Source organism: Suncus etruscus, chromosome 7 (genome assembly GCF_024139225.1).
Source record: "Suncus etruscus isolate mSunEtr1 chromosome 7, mSunEtr1.pri.cur, whole genome shotgun sequence".
NCBI classification, from domain to species: Eukaryota; Metazoa; Chordata; class Mammalia; order Eulipotyphla; family Soricidae; genus Suncus; species Suncus etruscus.
This window is the reverse complement of record NC_064854.1, coordinates 55,638,668-55,657,487: the sequence shown is the minus strand read 5'-3', so window position 1 is coordinate 55,657,487 and position 18,820 is coordinate 55,638,668. Positions and strand designations below refer to the sequence as shown.

Here is an 18,820-nt window from a genome sequence, read left to right as displayed (position 1 = left end):
AGATCATTTCTACAATGCCTAAAAGCTTGCTGCAGCTTCGTGTGAATTAATGGAATATTTCCTCTTCGGGTAGATTTTTAATTAAATGTATTTTTAAAATGCTTTGGGGCTACAGAAGTACAGTGGGTAGGATATTTGCCTTGTATGTGGCTGCCCAGGCCATGTCCCTTGTAGTCCCCTGATCATTGCCAGGATAGATCCCTAAGTGCAGAGCCAGGAGTCAGCCCTGAGCACCACAGGTTGTTGAGACCAAAAAAAATTAAAAAAATAAAAAAAGCAAAGCCTAATGATCAAAGAATGTCACGACTTGTGTTATTTTTTTTTGTGCTATTTTTTAAAAATCATTTTCCTTTCTTTAGTTTTGATTTATAGATAAAATATATGCCATAAGTTACTTATCTTGCTCTTCATTTGATTATATAATGCAACTTTGGAACAGTAATAAAGCATGTTCAATTTTTTTTTGGAACCCAAGAATGAATTCTGACCAAATGGCAGCTAGCCCAATCTTTTTTATCCAAAACCACATCCCCATTTTCCATTACTTCATTTATATCCTTTTTACTCTTGTCCCCCCACCCCTCGTATTTAAAATTCCTCTAACATTCTTTAATGGTTCATTCTCTAAAATTTACTTTATAGATCACTCCAATTTAATAATATAAAAGCGGCTGAAGGTCCGTTTGGATTCATATTTTTCATTAGATCTTCATATAATCAATCATAGGCAAGGCAAATTCCCCTGTTTTGATAGCTTTATTGGGGTGGGAATGCTAACTTGATTTTTCACTAATTTGTTTTACTATTTTGAGCAAGACTTAACTGAGGGAGGACAGTATAAACATTTTAATAACATTCGGCATTTAGTCCTATATTAATCCTTACTGTGTGGATTTTATTGTTAGGTGAATGGTACTATTCATTATTTTCAAATGAAGAAACAAACAGATCAGTTAACTTACTATAAAAATATTCATTATAACTTTCTTGTAAGGTTGAAAGAAAACACATTGTTTTAAAATTCTGGGACTTGCTTACATTAAAATTCCAGTGCATCATTTGGTGTTTCTATGATTATTTATAGAACTATAACTGAATAACTTAACTGCAACAACAAAAGTAAAAGCTGAGGCTATTATTAATTTTGTGTTTAGTCTTAGAGCCACACTTGGCAGTGCTCAAGACTAAGTCCTGGCTCTGTGCTCAGGGATCACTCTTGGCGGAGCTCAGGAATACCTGAAATTAATCTCACCGCACCACTCTACTCTCTCTTAAGCCCCTGAGGTTATTTTTAAATGTGTTTGGGTGGAGTGTAGATCTTTGGCACTGTTAAATGAGAACACTTAACTTACTATTAAGATTACTGAAGTGCATAACATCAAATCAGTGCTTGCTGATAAGTAGTTTGAAACCCTTTCATGATTCAGGAACTTTTTATAAACTTAATTCTTTGCAAGAAGAGCTCTTAAGAAATATAGTACTTGAAGAATTGGCACTTTTTATCATGATTCATTAAGCCCAGTGGAAACTGCACTAGAAACAATCTTTATACACTCTCAGTTTTGAATCTGAGGATCAGTTGAGTTGTAGGTACCTATTCAATTCTCAGATGGTGCCTAACATTGATTGGCACAGTCTAAATGACTCAAGTTTTCTAAACTGTGCCAGGACCTAGTCCAATCTCCTACATGTTTTTCCATAGGCTGATACTATGGTTTTTCTTGATTTTTCTTTTTATTAAGGGTCTGTTTCTTCAATTTTTTGCCAAAATAAGTACCATGGTGGCTCTTACAAATGAAGATCTTAAGGCTGTTTAACTCATGCCCGAAAACTGAAATAATGGTTTTTTGACTTGTTTATTGATCTCCTTTGTGGACACCAGCGCAAAGGTCCTGCAGAGAGCAAGGTTGGAGGAAAGTATTAACAAATAAACTTAGGCTTTAGGTCAGAAAACCATTGACTCACCCTTTTTTTATGTATCACTGTTTGACTAACACTTACCTGAATGTATCTTGGTGATTTTGGTATTTAGCAAATCGCGCAAAGACTGGAATTAGAAAACTATGGGGCTGGAGCAATAGGATAGTGGGGATGGTGTTTGCTTTGCACACACCTTGAACTCAGGTTCAATCCTCACTTCCCATATGGTGCCTTAAAACCACCAGGAATGATTCCTGAACATTGCTGGGTATGGCCCAAAACAAAAAAAAAACAAAACATAATTGAACTTTTATTCAATGCAAAATGTATTTTTCTAATGGCAAAACTAGAGTTTTCTCTAATCTCCTGTCATTTTTTTTATAAATAAGATGCATTATTTGTCTGAGATATTAATAATACATTTTCCATTGCAAGTAGAACAGTTTTTAAATACATTTTTAAGGATCTTAAACATGCCTTCAATTTGAAATAAAATAAAGCTAAGATTTGTGTTTTTTTTTTACGGAAATATTTACATTTCAAAAAACAGCGTTGCCAATGTCTTAGTTACTATAATTTTCAAAATGACAAATTGTGAATACAAATAATCTCCCACAGTGTGTTGGAGAAGCTATATTCAACTGTCTCCTTTCCTGGCGGTGAAAAAAATTTCTTAAACTATCTGTAGAAATTAACTGCACAGAAGAATCTATGGTAGTGTTCCCTTTTCTAGCACCAGAAAGATGCAGAGGTCAGTTTCTCTTCTCTCTCTCTTTCTCTCTCTCTCTCTCTCTCTCTCTCTCTCTCTCTCTCTCTCTCTCTCTCTCTCTCTCTCTCTCTCTCTCTCTCCCCTCTCTCTCTCTCACTCTCACTCTCTCACCTCTCTGTCTCTCTCTCATTCTCACTCTCTCACCTCTCACTCCTCTCTCTCATTGGGATGGGTCCTCTCAGTCAATGGGCTTGATCATCATCTGCACAGCTTTCAGGGAGTAGGAGCCGCCTCTGTACTCGGCCCAGAAGACTCCGTCCTGGTGTTTGCTTCTGTAGTGGCCTCCCCTGTACCACACTCCGTTGAGATTGGAGTGTGCACATGCGTTGTACCACCAACCGCCTTTGTGAAAGTGGGCACAGTTTCCTTTGAGGAAAGAGCAGAGATGGTTTTCCTAAGCGTGGGCTTTTTTCTCTAGACCCTCAAAAACTGTTCTACCATGGCAGCAGTTTGAGTTCTCTTGTGTGCCTTCCTTCCTTTCTGGGTGGGGATGGGGGGTGGGGTAAGGGGCACAATCAGTGATTACTTCTGGGTCTCCACTCAGGAATCACTCCTCAGGGCTCAGGGGAATTGTAGGGGATTCTGGGGAACAAATCCGGGTTGGCCACATGCAGGGCAAACGCCCTCCCCACTATGCTATCATTCCAGCTCCAGCCTTTCAGTTCTGACTCAGTCTTGAAGATAGCTGGGAAATAAAATGCAGGAATATATAAATGTGACATGGTGGAATGTAGAAAATGGAGAAAGTTACTAAAGAAAATAAAGTTTGTTGAAAATTCAATTCTCAAAAGTAGCAAAATAAATCTCAGATTAAACAGCACTGCCTGCTATCAGGGGGTTCCTATAAATAAAAGTCTTATGGTCATTTCTCCCCTTTTTTCCTTCTTTTGCCCATGTTAAAATAAACTCACACAGCTACCTAGATGTTGCTTTACCAAGAGTTAGAAAAATAAATCCCTTTTCCAAAGACTAGTTCTGTCAGAGCCAGAACCTGGATTTAAAATTCAAAACTAAGGAAAATTAAATTTAAAACTTAAATAAAATGTGAATTTAATTCTTTAATGTGATGGGCTGACTCCAAAAGGAAAAATCTTTCCTCTGAATGAAGCCACTTGGTAATGCTGGGCCCTGATACCTAGGAGCCTTTGCCCCACACACCCCAGGGCCCCAGGGCTTATTTTCTTCCAGTCACTCAGATCGGCCTCTCAGTAACCATTCATGGGTGCTCTGCATCAGATCTGTTCCTCATCCCAACTCTGACTGCCCGGGATTTCCTAGTCCCTTCATCGCTTCCTGTTTCCTACTGACAGGTCATGTTGTCTCCTAGAAAGTAACCTATAGGGGCTACGGAGGCTTGGCTCCTGGCATGTGTGAGACTGAGACCTGAAATTAGGTAGTAGAGAGGTTCATTTACAGGCAAGTGGGTGATGTTGCCTGCCTGGCTTCTGTATGAGGTGAGAACCCCAGAAGCCCAGAACTCTGAGCTTCAGTTAGCATGTGGTAGGGGATGATGGTTGCTCCTCTCAGAGGAAAATAGGATCTCTAAATAGCTTTCCAGAGAAGTCACTCTGTACCTGGAGAATGTGTAGACACAAAAGTCTGTGTTCCTGTGCTGTTGGCAGCCATATACTCTAATCACCATGTTCTATTTAATGCACAGACAGCAGTGATTCTCTCAGGACTAACCTGCCCACGCTTGCTTACTCACCTGCATATGTGTCTTTGTCTCGGTCCAGTGTGGTGAACTGTTTGCCATTATGCCACATCAAGGAGTCCCCTGCGTTTCCCTGATATGTTCCCAGGCGGAGTCTATAGAATTCACTCTCAGATTCCAAGCGAAAGCTTCTGTATTCAGCATAGACTTTTTTATCACTCCAGTCTTCCAGTTCAATCAGCAGCTTGTAATTGTCTTGATTGCTGAGCCTGTAAATATTTTCCAGGCCCAGCCAGTATTCTCCATCGATATTTCCAAAACCTTTCTGTAAACAGAGACCGTGCATTTGTCAGTGAGTTTCGACTGAGTCAACCTTTACATTTCTCAGACTTGATTGTAACCTAGAGACATGGGCCCTTAAGTGATGATATGAATGTTCATTGGAGTAGGTCATCCAAGTAAGCCCTGTATACTCATACTTGATTTGTTTTTTTGTGCTTTTTCAGAATTTTTGTTGTTGGCAGCATACCCAACTGACTCAGGGCTGACTCTTGGCTCTGTGTTCAGTCATCATTTCTGGCGGGCACAAGCCAGGCAAGCACCCTATCTACCATACTGTTGCTCTGGCCCCACACTTTTTCACTTTTTCTTAATTTGTCAGTGAGTTTCTAATTCCTACATGTAGAAATAAAGGCAGAAAAGAGCAAAGCTGACTAGATTACTCAATTCCGTTAAAAAGCTCCTAAGCTCTATCATAGACAACCAAGATAGTTTTTTCTAAGAGTTTATGGTGTCCTTTTCCATCAACTAAAAGGATATCTAAGGTGGTGATGATAATCTGATAAAGATGCTATTATATCTTTCAGAACCAGGCTGTTCCAAGCAAAATTAATAAGCAGTAGATGTCAAATAGCCTGCGAGTTCCCACTGTGGAAAGACCCAATTCAGCATTTGGAAAACTCTCCCCTCTTTCAGTCAGTACTGAGTGCTGCATATATGAGTGGCCCAATGGAAGGTTCTGTGGTCTCATCTTCTGTTCTCTCTCTGCTTCCCCTCCCCTTCCTTCCCACTCACTGTGGTGATAACCTGAGGTGGAGCGCCCACACATATTCTGTGTGGTTCAGAACTGTGGTGCTCTGAGATCTACATGCTGTTATGGCACCAGGAGTCCCTAACAGCACTGGGGCAAGGTCCACTGTGTCACATGTGTGATACCTCAAGCTGGAACACTGAGCCAATCCTGCAGGGCCCCAGTCAACCTGATCCTGATACTGAATTTTCCAAGGGTGCAGTGCAGGATAACTCCTTCCTCATTATTTGTGTAGACATTGACACTTAAGAAGTAGAAATAGGGGGCCGGAGAGATAGCATGGAGGTAAGGCGTTTGCCTTTCATGCAGAAGGTCATCAGTTCAAATCCCGGCACCCCATATGGTCCCCCGTGCCTGCCAGGAGCAATTTCTGAGCATGGAGCCAGGAATAACCCCTGAGCACTGCCGGTGTGACCCAAAAATCACAAAAAAAAAAAGAAGTAGAAATAGGGGCCAGAGTGATAGCACAGCAGTAAGACATTTGCCTTGCACACGGACAACACAGGACGGACCCTGGTTTGAATACCTGCATCCCATATGGTCCCCCGAGCCTGCCAGGAACTACTTCTGAGCACAGAGCCTGGAGTAAACCCTGAGTGCCGCCAGGTGTGACCCAAAAGACAAAAAAAGGAGTAAAAATACTTCCATCTCCTCAGCTACCAGAAACATGCCTTCTAAGAGTGAATTACTTCAGAATGTTGACTGGAGAACTTTAAGGAATCTGTGCTGTTAATCCTTTGTTAGGTGTTTGTGAATCTACGAATAATCCCCAGAATGAGAAATTACTTCCCATCCCTTTGTCCCCTTTCGGGGGGAGATCTTGGTAATATTTATCCGCATCAAATAAAAATCCACACAGACAAGAAGGTAAGGGTGTAAAAGATTGGGCAAAGAGAGAGTCCTCTTGCAGCCTGTAACCAGCTCTCGCAAAAGGACCCCTCTTCCCTATCCATCAAGTTATTTATTGCCAATTCCAGAGCGCCCCCACCTAGAAGGTCTATGTGGGGCAATAGTCACAGAACAATCCTAAGGAAATATTTTTATATACAACAATTCCAAGAATAATCTTATGGAAACTTTTTCATTTACTATAGAGAACCATCTAGAAAATGTTAATTCCCCTAACTACTATCTTTAACTTTAAAGAATACACCACTCAAAAATAATTTGAAATTTGGAATTTTTATATAGGAAGATTTGGGGACCACACCTTGGCAGTGCTCAGGGGCTACTCTTGGTTGTCTGTCCAGGTATCACTCCTGGTGGTTCCTAGGTTCAACCATTTATCAGGCAAGGGATTTAATCTAATTATTATATCTCCAGCCCAGGGGTTACTCCTGGCTTTACACTCAGAAATTGCTCCTGGCAGGCTTGGTGGACCATATGGGATGCCGGGACTTGAACCACCGTCCTTCTTCATGCAAGGCAAATGCCCTACCTCCATATTGTCTCTCTGGCCCCTATGATGGGACATTTTAAATCGAGGCTACTTATTCCCTTTCCAAAATTAGTGTGTCTAATTCTGGTATAATATAAAAATCTGGAGGGGTGAGGCCGGAGAGATAGCATGGAGGTAAGGCGTTTGCCTTTCATGCAGGAGGTCATCGGTTTGAATCCCGGAGTCCTATATGGTCCCCCGTGCCTGCCAGGAGCAATTTTTGAGCCTGGAGCCAGGAATAACCCCTGACCACAGCCGGGTGTGACCCAAAAACCAAAAAAAAAAAAAAATCTGGAGGGGACACAGCTTACTTCCCAATAGTATGTATGATGTATAATATCAGCTTAAAGCATTCTTGCTGGGGCCGGGCGGTGGCACTAGAGGTAAGGTGCCTGCCTTGCCTGCGCTAGCCTTGGACGGACCTCGGTTCGATCCCCCGGCGTCCCATATGGTCCCCCAAGCCAGGAGCAACTTCTAAGCGCATAGCAAGGAGTAACCCCAGAGCGTTACCGGGTGTGGCCCAAAAACCAAAACAAAAAACAAAAAACAAAAAAAAAAACATTCTTGCTTAGGACCGGAGCAATAGCACAGCAGATAGGGTGCTTGCCTTGCATGTGGCCTGGGTTACTCCTGGCTCTGCACTTAAGAATTACTCAGTGGTAGGGCATCTGCCTTACACACGGCTGACCCAGGACCGATGTGGGTTCAATCCCCCAACATCCCATATAGGCCCTTGAGCCCGCCAGGAGTGATCGCCGAGTACTGCAGCATACCCAGACAAAAAATAAAGCATGCTGACTTGGGGCCCCAGGTGTAGCTCAATGGTAGGACACACCATTCATGTGTTAGACCCTCGGTTTAATGCTTGGCACTGCAAAACAGAATGAGAAAAAGGAGGGGTGTATAATTATTGGAGATAATTAGTTCTATAAAAGAATTAATTTTGGGACCAGAATAATAGTATAGAAAAGAAGGTCTTCTTTGCCTTGTATGGACCATATCATCCCCTGAGCCTTCCAGGAATGATTCTTTTTTGTTTGGTTGGTTTTGGGTTTTTTTTTTGGCGCCACACCCTATGGTGCTCGGGTTACTCCTGGCTCTACACTCAGAAATTGCTCCCGGCTCAGGGGACCATATGGGTTGCCGGGGGATCGAACCCACATTCGTCCTGGGTCAGCCACGTGCAAGGTAAACGCCCTACCACTGTGCTACCACCCAGGAATGATTCTTAAGTGCAGAGCCAGAGTAACCCAGGAGCACTGCCAGTCTTCACCCCTCCCCTTAAGAGCAGTTTTTGGAAAGAAGTCCTTTGCTTCCTATGTTATTACTTAAATGTACTTGGTGATGGGGTGCAACTGTGATAAAATCTCTCCAAAACATTGTCTTCTTTGGGAGCTGGATATAGAGTAAAAATAATATAGACACACATAGAAGTCATTCACACAGAAAGTAGTGTTTGAAAGTAGATCTTTGATTTCCCTTTTAAATTTAATTTTGATGTTATGACTGGGGGTAAGAATCGTCTTTTTCTCAGTAGGAGATAATGAGAAGCAGGCAGGTAGTGGCTTTCAACTGTGTGTGTTATATATTGCCTGCAGAGCTGCTATTGCGAGCGCTGCTGCTTCGAGCTCCTCCACGTCTGAAGCGTGTACTTACCTTGTAACTCTCCCAGTTTCTGAAGAAGTTGACGGAGCCATCCAGCCTTTTCTGAATGACAGTCCATCCCCCAGGATCCAGACTGTTCTCACACCACAGCTGGGTTGGCCCATTGCTGTTTTCAGGCTTAATCATGTAAATTCCACTGATTGAATGCCCTGCATCCTTTGCATGTTGACAGTCTTTAAATGGTCCTGTCATTAAAATAATGATTACTGAGAAACCTTATAGGAAAAGGGCCACATTAAAACATTTTTTATGAGGGCTAGAGAGATAGCACGGCGGTAAGACGTTTGCCTTGCATACGGCCGACCCAGGACGGACCTGGGTTTGATTTCTGTTATCCCATGTGGTCCCCCGAGCCTGCCAGGATAGATTTCTGAGCACAGAGCCAGGAATGACCCCTGAGCATTGCTGAGTGTGGCCCAAAAACAAAGAAACAAAAAGAACCCACACATTTTTATCCAGGAAATATTACCTGTGCGCCTTTTTTTAAACCACTTACAATACTAGAAAAGTTAAAGAAACCGGAGAGAGAGTACAAGAATTAAGGCACAGGGGCCAGAGCAGTAACACAAGTTAGGGCATTTGCCTTGCTTGCAATTGACTCAAGCTTGATCCCTGGCATTCCATATGGTTCCCTAAGCACCACAGGAACAACCTCCTGAGCACAGAGTCAGGAGTAAGTCCTAAACATGGCCATTGGGACCTGCCTCTATTAAAGAAACAAAAGAAAAGGATTGTCCTAGTCATCTAAACAATGAATGATCTAAATCATGAATATTTTGTATTCTCCTGTTCTTGCTTGTCTTTGCCCATATAGACATATTTGTATATCATCAGAGTTCTTACACGCATAGAAAATTGGGTCCTGCTTTTCATTGAGTGAATGTTTTCCTGGAAAGTCATCTCTTGCCCTGACTGACACTGTTCTGTCACTCTTTAATGGTGGGCATTGTCTTTCTTAAAATTCTAACCGACTCTGCTTTGGTGTGCCACCTTTCTTTGAGACTGAACCTTTCCTGTCACAGAAACATCTAAGGAGTTTATCCACCAGGTAATAGGGTACAAACGCTGTAAGCTTAAGACTTCACTTTTCCCCCACATGTTTCGGAATGTTGGCAAAATGCCTTTCTGAAGAGTTGTTTTCCTGCATATGACTAGTGATAATAATTTTGCTTTTCAGCTTATACAATAGTCCTGTGATAGCTTACAGATGTTCTGTAAATGAAACAGTTAACAGTCTTTGGGGTTGGAGTGTATAATCAACCCAAGATCTTGAAAACATTCTGATCTCATATCTGAACTGATAGGTGCAATAACCTCATGCTCTTTCTTCTGTAATTTATGAGTTCTTTTCACAAATTCTGTTGGAATTTGTTGAGGGGATTTGAGGCACAGCCAGTGGTGCTCAGGGCTGACTCCTGTCTCTGCACTCAGGGATCACTCCTGGCAGTGTTGTGGGAAGTATATGGGGATTGAACTTGGTCAGCTGTGTGCAAGGCAAGCCCCTTATCTGCTGTATGTACTATCTCACTAGCCCTTACATCAGAAACTTTTCTATTCTGACTTGTGGAATGTTTAGAAATGATGTGAAAAGTGTTTAGTCAAGTAAGGTATGTACAATACAAGCTTGTGCCCTAACAGTGCTGGGATTGTTGAAATGGCAAAGAATGTGTTATCTCTCCCATGCCAAGTGTATGTAGGATCCCTGTTAGGTCCCTTTGGACTTAATCGCATCAAATAAATACCTAGACGGTTACATCACTAGAGGGTTTGGAGAGACTATGAGCTCTTCTTTCAAGATTGCTCCTCAAGGACTAGATTGATTTTTTTTTTTCCTAGCTTCATGTCATTGGTATTTTAACTCTTAGTAGATTTTACTAATAGTTCTCTGTTTAAGTGAATGGGTGCATTAAATCACCATCTCATTTTAAATACAGGGAAATTGAAAAACACATACAAAAGCCAAGTGATTGCCAGTTTCTCCAGTCCACATTTTTATGTTTCATTATTCTCTTTGTTTTCAGATTTGTTTGTTTTCAGGCCACACATAGTAGTTTTCAGGGCTTACTCCTGACTCTGTACTAGAGTTTATTCCTGACAGTGTTCAGGAAACCTAACGGGGTGCTGATGATTGAGCCATGTGCAAGACAAGCCCCAGTTTCATATTTTTGAAATTTAGAACACAGTAACTATAAGATTGCTGCTAGTCAGAATCCAAAAAAAGTGGTCAGGGAGGTGGCTTATAGGTTGAGGGCTCAGGCTTTGCATACAGCAGATTCCAACCCCAGCTCTGCCTGTCCCTGGCAGACCTCCTAAAAGTGAACCTTGAAGCACTTCCAGAGCACCCCCTGGACTGAGGAAGAGCTATCTGTCTCTCTCGGGCACTATTTCTTTGTTACCAAAGTAACAAAATTATCCACGATTTTAGCCTTTGAGTTTCCATTTTATTCTTTTTTATTCTCCTTCAAGATGTCCTATCTTGCATTTCTTGTGAATGCATTTCCCTGTAAGCTATAACAGTTACTTCAATTTTTCCCCCCTTGAAGCTGAGGAAAAGCATAGGAAATGGGGCAATGGAAGACACCCTTTGGTGTCTTTGAGGACTATGAAAATTACCAGGTGCAGCCCTGAAGGCCCCACCACTGCTGCGTGTCCCCAGTGGTCCCCAATACCATAGGGCTCGAGTAGAGAATTGTTGCCCAGATGGCCAGGGCTCACCAGAGCAATCCCTGCATTTCCTGAGCCCCCCCACCTCCCAGCAGCATTTTGTTTATTGTTCTATTTCTTGTTGCTGCTCTGAACAAATTTGAGTTGCTTACCATATGCTTATTTAACACGTGCATTAAATCACAGCTGTAGAGACATCATTTGCACTGGGGAGAAGTAACATTCCATAAAAAAAAATGACCGGGTGCATTTAGCAGCATCTGGGACCATCAGTCCCAGCTGGTAGTGGCTGTTACCAACTTTGGATTCAACAGCATTTATTTGTGACAGAATTGGGGGAGGGGGTTCATCCAAACCTACATGATCTCTTTTACTTACGTCTATCAGCCACATAGAAGATAAAATAGGACAAGAGTTAAAGGCATTTACTTCCTTTCATGGGGGGTGGTCTCTTTGGGTTTGGCCCCAGTAATGTGTCTTGTCCCCCTGAGTGAGCACTGCCAGGCATGATCCCTGAGAGCAGAGCCAGAAGTAAGCCCTGAGCACAGCCAAGTGTGACTCCCAAACAAGGAAAGGTCAGAGAAGGAGTCATAGTCTTCTTTGAGAATAAATGGACTTACCACCACCACCCTTTAATTTCCTGTCAGGGCATGTGTGGGGTGATAAAAGATTTCCAAGTCTTTAACTTAAAACTTTTCCAAGTTTTAACTTACTCTGCATAATGTACTTGATTTTGTTTTGACCAACAGACTCTTCCCATGGCCAAAAAGGTTATGTCTTTGGTTGTGTGGCCACAGTTAAAGCCCACTCAAATACTCTAGTATGCTTTGAACTAAACGCATCTTACAGGCTGTCGTAGTTTTCAGAATTTCCTTGTATCAGCATAATATTTTCACGAAATATCACTTTCTGGGGCCAAGAGAGATAGCACAGTGAGTTTGGTGTGAGCCTTGCACTCATATTTAATCCTGACTAAGGTTCAATTCCTGATAACATGTATGGCTCCCTGAACCACTCCAAATGACATCCCTAAGCTTAGAGCCTGGTGTAAGCGCTAAACACGGCCAGAAGTGCCTGTCCCCTACCCACAAAGTTTCTACCTCTCTACCAGAAGCTATTTTAGGATCAAAGGATACAAAAAACAGCCTCTGTGTTTCATGGAAAGCAAGGGAAATGTTAAAAAAAAGTAATAGCTCTCAAGAACACAAGTTTTTGGAGATGTACATAGTACTTTGGAGACCCCAGGGTTGGTGGCATGGTGGTGGGTCTCATACCATATGTGAATGACCCAGGGTGGTGAAGATTCAGTCAATTGTAGGCTTGATACTAATTGCTTCAAATTCAAAGCTCTTATCAGTCTGGCAATTTTCCCAAAGCTGAATAGATTACCCCCTCCACCCAAGTTGTTGCCTTCAGAAGAGTCCTGACTACCTAAGAAGCATTAATCTTATATTAAAGTATAGTTTTCTTGGTCCAAAGAGATAGATCACACAGCAGGGTGGGCACCTGCCTAACATACATGTAGCTAACCCAAGGTTGATCCCCAGATTGCATTTGGTCCTCTGGCCCCAGATATAATCTTTGAGTATAGAGCCAGGAATAAGCTTTTGGCACTGCCAGACATGTGTCAAAAACAAAAGGTAAAACCTGTTTCTCTGAATGTAGTCATTAGGGTCATGTGTACACATGAAATGATCTGGTTACTAAACACTTCTCATGCCTCAGAAAATTACTTATTCTGCAAATGTCATCTTTGTGTGTGGTTTTTGGGTCACACCCGGCAGTGCTCAGGGGTTACTCCTGGCTTCATGCTCAGAAATTGCTCCTGGCAGGCACGGGGGACCATATGGGATGCCGGGATTCTAACCGATGACCTTCTGCATGAAAGGCAAACGCCTTACCTCCGGCCCCGCAAATGTCATCTTTGGAAGTTTGCTCTGCACTCCTTGAGAATAGGTTTGACAGTTTACATTTTCTTTAAGAGTGTAAGTTGGAGTTCTTTTGGTTATTTAAATGGTAGCTTTTGACTGTTGACAGCATACTTGCAAAATGCCATTTGTTCTTTCACTACTACATAGCAGGTCTTTGGATATTTAAGCAAATCAGAGAGGTCTGGGTTTTCTAAACTCAACTTTGATTTGATAGAACTGGCTTATACACATTTTAAAAATAAACTTTGATTTTTAACCGAATGCTTTGCTGTGGGCTTCCTGTTTATATTTTGGTTGTCTGTTAGATTTAGTTGATACAGAAACTTGAGAACATTTAGTTGAAATCCTTTTCCAGAGCATATGGATAAAATTAACATGACTTACAGTTACTTTTTCCTTCTCAATAAAGGTAGTATCAGAATGTAGTGTTTGTTTATATTTCTAAATAAATAAACCATAAACTTGTCTAGCCCAGTGTATGCTGTTAATCTTGGCAGAAGCGTTTTCTTGTTTGCATATCATAATTTCTGCTCTAGAATTAGATTATAAATTGTTCTTATCAGATGTTTGGCTACTTTCTCTGCACCATTTAAAAAATGTGGAAATTCTTTTTGTTTTGTTTTGAGGCCACACCCAGCAAAAGCTCAGAGGTTGTTACTTCTGGCTCTGCTTTCAGGAATACTCCTGTGGTGCTTGGGATTATGTGGGATGCTGGAGATGGAACCCTTGTGTGCTGTGCTAGCAAGGCAAGTGCCCTCCCTGCTGTGCAATCACTCTGGGCCCCTTAGTGAAAATTTGTAAATGAACGTTAGCAGTGCCCAACTTTCTCTGTGTATTCTCCAACAAAAATGAAGTGACAAAAAATTCAGGGGTTATGATGATGAGAGAGGTATAGATTGGAAATACCTGTCTCTTAAAATAAGCTTTTAATGAGCTTGAGATCATCTTCATCTTCTATTACTTTCAAGTAGGTTCTTCTCAAGATAGAAGACTGGAATTCTGTACTTTTTGTTTTGTTTACATGTTTTTTGTTCTGGAGCTATTCCCAGCAACTTTCAGGAGTTATTCCAGGCAGTCTCAGGGAACCATATGGGTGGGATTCTGGGGATGGAAGCCAGGTTGACTGCATGCAAGGCAAATGCTCTTCCCATTGTGCTATCGCTCCAGCCCCCTATGCATTTATTTTTAATACAACTTTACTAATTGATTGATTGATTGATTTTGGTTTGGGGGGGGGGGACACACCCAGCATGCTCAGGCAAAGCTTACTCCTTTCTGACTTTGTGTTCAGGATCATTCCTGGCAATGCTCAGAGTGCCCAGGATTCAGCCTGGGTCAGTTGTGTGCAAGACCAGCCCTCTACCTGCTGTACTATCACTTCAGCCCAGGACATTGACTTGGCGCTACTTTCTCACTTGGGCAGATACAGATTTTTAAGGGGCTAAGAGCCTCCAGTTAACAAAGCAAGTCTGCCCATTATTGTTGCTGAATTTCTCGTTTGTTTTCTGACTGGGTCCCCATTCTGGGTAAGAGAAAAACAAAGAAGGGAACCAACACAGAGGGCTCGAAAACCAGCAGAATCACTAGTAAACTCTTAAGAAGCAAACCTTTAATGTGGTGTGAAATATTTGGAGAATCATTCGGTGGCATTGGGGGAGCTGGAAGTGAAGTATAAGAGGAATTTCTAAAGGAAAACTAGAGCCTCTATTTAACCTTCAGTTAACCTGCAGTTAACCAGTTATTATTAAAAATAACTCATATTATTTTTAATGATGTATAAATTTTATAAGTAGTTAATAGAATCATATTTAATAGCCCTTTTGCTTAATCTAATTTAGTTTCTTTGTTTTCATTTGAATTAAATGTAAGTGAAGCCTGTTGTATTTTTAAAAACTATTCAGAAATATTATAATTGAAAATAATCCTGTGAACCTACTAAAAATACCATACTTTGGGTTTCTAATGATGGCTTTTTGAAATGCACCTTCTGTGTCTCCATTCGTGATGAAGGACAGGTTAGGGTGCACGTGGGAGGTGCCTGCTCTATGGTACCTCAGACAAGTTAGACCACACTTAGCATTTTTACATTAGCTCACTGTGTGCAGAAACTCTGCACCCTGGAAAAAGCCTTCCAGGTAGAACGCTAGTTCCTGACACATTGCTTCTGCTCCTAGCACACCCAAAGCGAGTTCTCAGTGCTGCCACCAGTAAGAATTTCTCTTGCACTTTAAGTCCCTTATTTGTTGGAGGCTGGAGAGAATGTCAAGTGAGTAAGACACTTTTCCCTGTATATGGCTGATTTGGGTTTATGAGCACAGAACCAGGAGTTAACACTAAACACTGCTGGATGTGACCCCCAAACGAAATAACAATAACAGCAACAATAATACCCTTTTGTCGGGCCAGAGCGATGGGGCAGGCCGTAAGGCATCTGCCTTGCACACACTAGCCTAGACGGACTGTGGTTTGATCCCCTGGTGTCCCATATGATCCCCCAAGCCAGCAGCAATTTCTGAGTGCATAACCAGGAGTAACCCCTGAGCATCAGCGGGTATGGCCAAAAAAAAAAAAAAAAAAAGGAGGAAGAGGAGGAAGAAGGAAGAAAAGAAAAATAATAATACCCTTTTGGAAATAAGTAGTATTTACTTTCGTAAATAGCAGGCATGGTTCCAAGTCTCACAGACAGTACTTTACCAATAGTCACATTCCAAACATAGGACAGTTTTCTAGTAGAGAAAAGGGCCGTGTGGCCAGTGTGTGAGTGTTTGTCTTTACCAGATGTTGGTGTCATTTCATCCGGCTCAGAAGGAAGCACTTCCTTTGTGCGTGTCTTCCCTATTACCACATCAGTTCGAGAAAGCCCCCATACCTTGGTTGGGTCTGTTATAAACTATATTTGTAAACTGCCTTCCTGGGTACATTTATCTACATTGAATACTTAGACAAAATGCATCCAACGAAATGTCTACTCAGTGGGCTTTTTGTTCGAACTTTTTTTGTTTTGTTTTGTTTTGTTTTTGGGCCACACCCGGCAGTGCTCAGGGGTTACTCCTGGCTGTCTGCTCAGAAATAGCTCCTGGCAGACACGGGGGACCATATGGGACACCGGGATTTGAACCAACCACCTTTGGTCCTGGATCAGCTGCTTGCAAGGCAAACGCCGCTGTGCTATCTCTCCGGGCCCCTTGTTCGAACTTTTGACTCCCAGGCAGTGCTCAAGAGGCTTTAACACTAGTGACTCTCTGCCAGCCCAGCTGGTAGTTCTGAGCACAGGCCTGAGGAGGTGGGAATTATCCAGGCCTCCCTAATGGTACCAGGGGCTGTACGAAGAATAAGAAGGAAATTTTCACAGCACAGGGGTATATGGAAGCATGTTCAGTCTTGGCAGGCATTGGGCGAAACACTGTCCAGATGTCTTGGTGCAATTCTGGGAGAGAGAGCTCTCAAAGTGGGTCTTAAACCCCTTTAGGTGGAATAAGCTGAACTGAAGGGATTCGCTGATGGAGGATGCAGATCCCGAGGTCCAGCTCTGACTGCAATCACACAAAATTAGCCTCCTAAGTCAGCTGATACTGGCAGCAACAGAGAAGCATGTGTGTATCCAGTCAGACCCTAGCAGAAAGCTTTTCCAGCAAGAGACAAGATGAGAGCGACAGGCCTGCAAAAGCAGGAAAGTTGACCATGTTCGGTGGGGCTAGGGTATGTTCAGGAGGGTGCAGAGCCCCATTGAGAAGCACCACCCACAGCCACTTGCTAGGCTGTGCTATTGTCCTTTTTCCTGGCTCCTGCAGTTATTTCTTAGTCTGGGTCCTCTCTTAAGTGAATAAGTACTTTTAGACATTTGGGTTTTTTTTTTCCCTTAAAGAAGCCAACTAGTAAGAGATAACAGGAGAATGGCCTTAAGGAATTTACTGATATTTATGTCAATGGAGTAGTATGAACTTAACAAAGCTGCAGCAATGATGAATTATTAATCATTGTGTTGAAGACCAGGCACTGAGGTAGAATAAAGCAGGAAAGAGGGAAATTAAAGAGAAGTAGGGATAGTAGGAACAAGTAACTTTTTTTTTAATGGCAGTGAAATATTTTATACTAATATGGGTACAGATGACAGCCTTGAGTCCATCTAAACTTGGAAAGTGGGCAGATTAGCATCCTCTTTGGATTGAGAGCAAGAAGCCCTGGACTTTTCAGCTCAGAAAGGATAATAGTCATGGACCTGGCCTCAGAGCAAGCGGAGTTCCCATTGATGTGAAGACAGGAGGCAGGCTGCGGCCAGACAAGAGGAGTCAGAGATACATCTGTTCCCTTTGAGGAGGGGAGAGTGCCTGAAGCCTTGGAAAAGGCTGTTCATCAGCTGGAGGCTAAAACCATGGACAGTTCTAAACCATGACCTACTGGAGGTAGAGAGGTGACTGTTCCTGTCTCAGTGGAAACAGCTTTGTAAGGATTGAGGTGAAGCACCGCTTTGGAGAAAAGATCAACTCTTGGCTAGTGACCAGAGCCAAGAAATGTCAAAATCTCCTTAAGAGTTGCCAGCACCAGGCTGGGGGGCTGCCCCCTTGCCCGAGGCATTGCTTTGTGGTCTCCAATTCCCTGGACCCACAGCTAGTATCAAGCAAGAACTCACCTTCATCGATGAACGTTACTGCTGGGCCCTTGAAAGGGCTTGGGGTAGGTGCAGGGGACACGGCAGGTGGTGGCATCAGATCCCGGGGGTACCCGGGGTCCCTCTGGATCTCATTGCCTCCCAGCAGGCCCGGGGTGTACTGGTGGCCGTTGGGGCTGTGCTGGGGTACAGGCTGGACAAGCGGCGGTGTGGCGCGGGGGTCCTGCCGGGAGAAAACGCGCAGGCACTGCTCCTCCAGTAAGCTGATTGTCAGCGATTGGTTGTTGACCAAGTCAGTGAGGGCCGCATACTTGGCCTCCAGCTCCCGGTACCTGGCAGCCACCTTGAGCATCTCTGTGGTGACATTGAGGACCTTGTTCTCCAACTGCGACAGCTCCAGCGAGTTGTCGCGCTTGCGGATGATCTCGTGGAGCAGCTGCATGTAGAGCTGTGTCACACGTGCGTTCATATTGCGGCTCTCCTTGCGCAGCAGTTTTACCTCGTTGACGATGTTGCCATCCACGTCCACCACCAGCTGCAGGACATCCATCTCTCGCTTCTGCCGCGACAGAATGTCTTTCAGGTTCTCCAGGTCCATGCGGGTGATCATGTCTCTTGTGGCACTTGCGTCTGGCCCTTTGGTATTGACACAGATGGGCCCAGTGAGTCTCTGTTCAGGCACCAGGAATGTGTAGGAACATTTCTTCACTTCCTCTTTGCCATCGGCGGCTCGAGGGTATCGCCGCTGGGTCACCTTCTTGACCTTGAGCTGGCTGCCTCTGCCTTGCTTGGTGCCCAGGAGGAAGAGGACGAGTGTGCCCAGGGCCCAGAGACCAGCCTTCATCTTGGAAGGAGGTGGTGTCTTGAAAACAGAAGCAGAAAGAATTAATCTCAGTTTTAATATTCAGTCCTCTCCAAGAGCATGTAAGAGAAAAGCTGACAGTAGGCATCAGTCACAGTCAACACTTCAGAAGGTCCCTTTATTGCTGCACCTTCACATCTGCATGCATTCCCCACCTCCCCTGTCTGACACTGATTTCCCAGTCTCCATCTTTTGTGTTGAACTATGTTTTGTTTAAA

General features: G+C 43.1%; 2 protein-coding genes across 3 annotated transcripts in view; one reads left to right on the top strand and one right to left on the bottom strand.

Annotated features, from left to right (window-relative positions):
* The window catches only part of RALGPS2 (Ral GEF with PH domain and SH3 binding motif 2), a 443,748-nt gene that overhangs the window by 392,706 nt on the left and 32,222 nt on the right, over window positions 1-18,820 (top strand). The window lies entirely within an intron of this gene.
* On the bottom strand, window positions 2,823-18,599 carry ANGPTL1 (angiopoietin like 1). Its single transcript, XM_049776504.1, has 4 exons — window positions 17,762-18,599; window positions 8,528-8,721; window positions 4,398-4,668; window positions 2,823-3,055 (listed from the first exon to the last, which is right to left on the bottom strand). Exons 1-4 carry the CDS (start codon window positions 18,582-18,584, stop codon window positions 2,868-2,870), a joined length of 1,476 nt encoding a protein of 491 aa, XP_049632461.1. The 5' UTR covers window positions 18,585-18,599; the 3' UTR covers window positions 2,823-2,867.

Excerpts from the sequence above, each read along its gene's own strand:
- ANGPTL1 (XM_049776504.1), bottom strand. The coding sequence starts at position 18,584 with ATGAAGGCTGGTCTCTGGGCCCTGGGCACACTCGTCCTCTTCCTCCTG. Across the intron at positions 4,669-8,527 it reads GAAACTGGGAGAGTTACAAG|AAAGGTTTTGGAAATATCGA; the intron begins GTAAGTACACGC and ends CTCTGTTTACAG. Across the intron at positions 3,056-4,397 it reads AGACAAAGACACATATGCAG|GAAACTGTGCCCACTTTCAC; the intron begins GTGAGTAAGCAA and ends CTTTCCTCAAAG.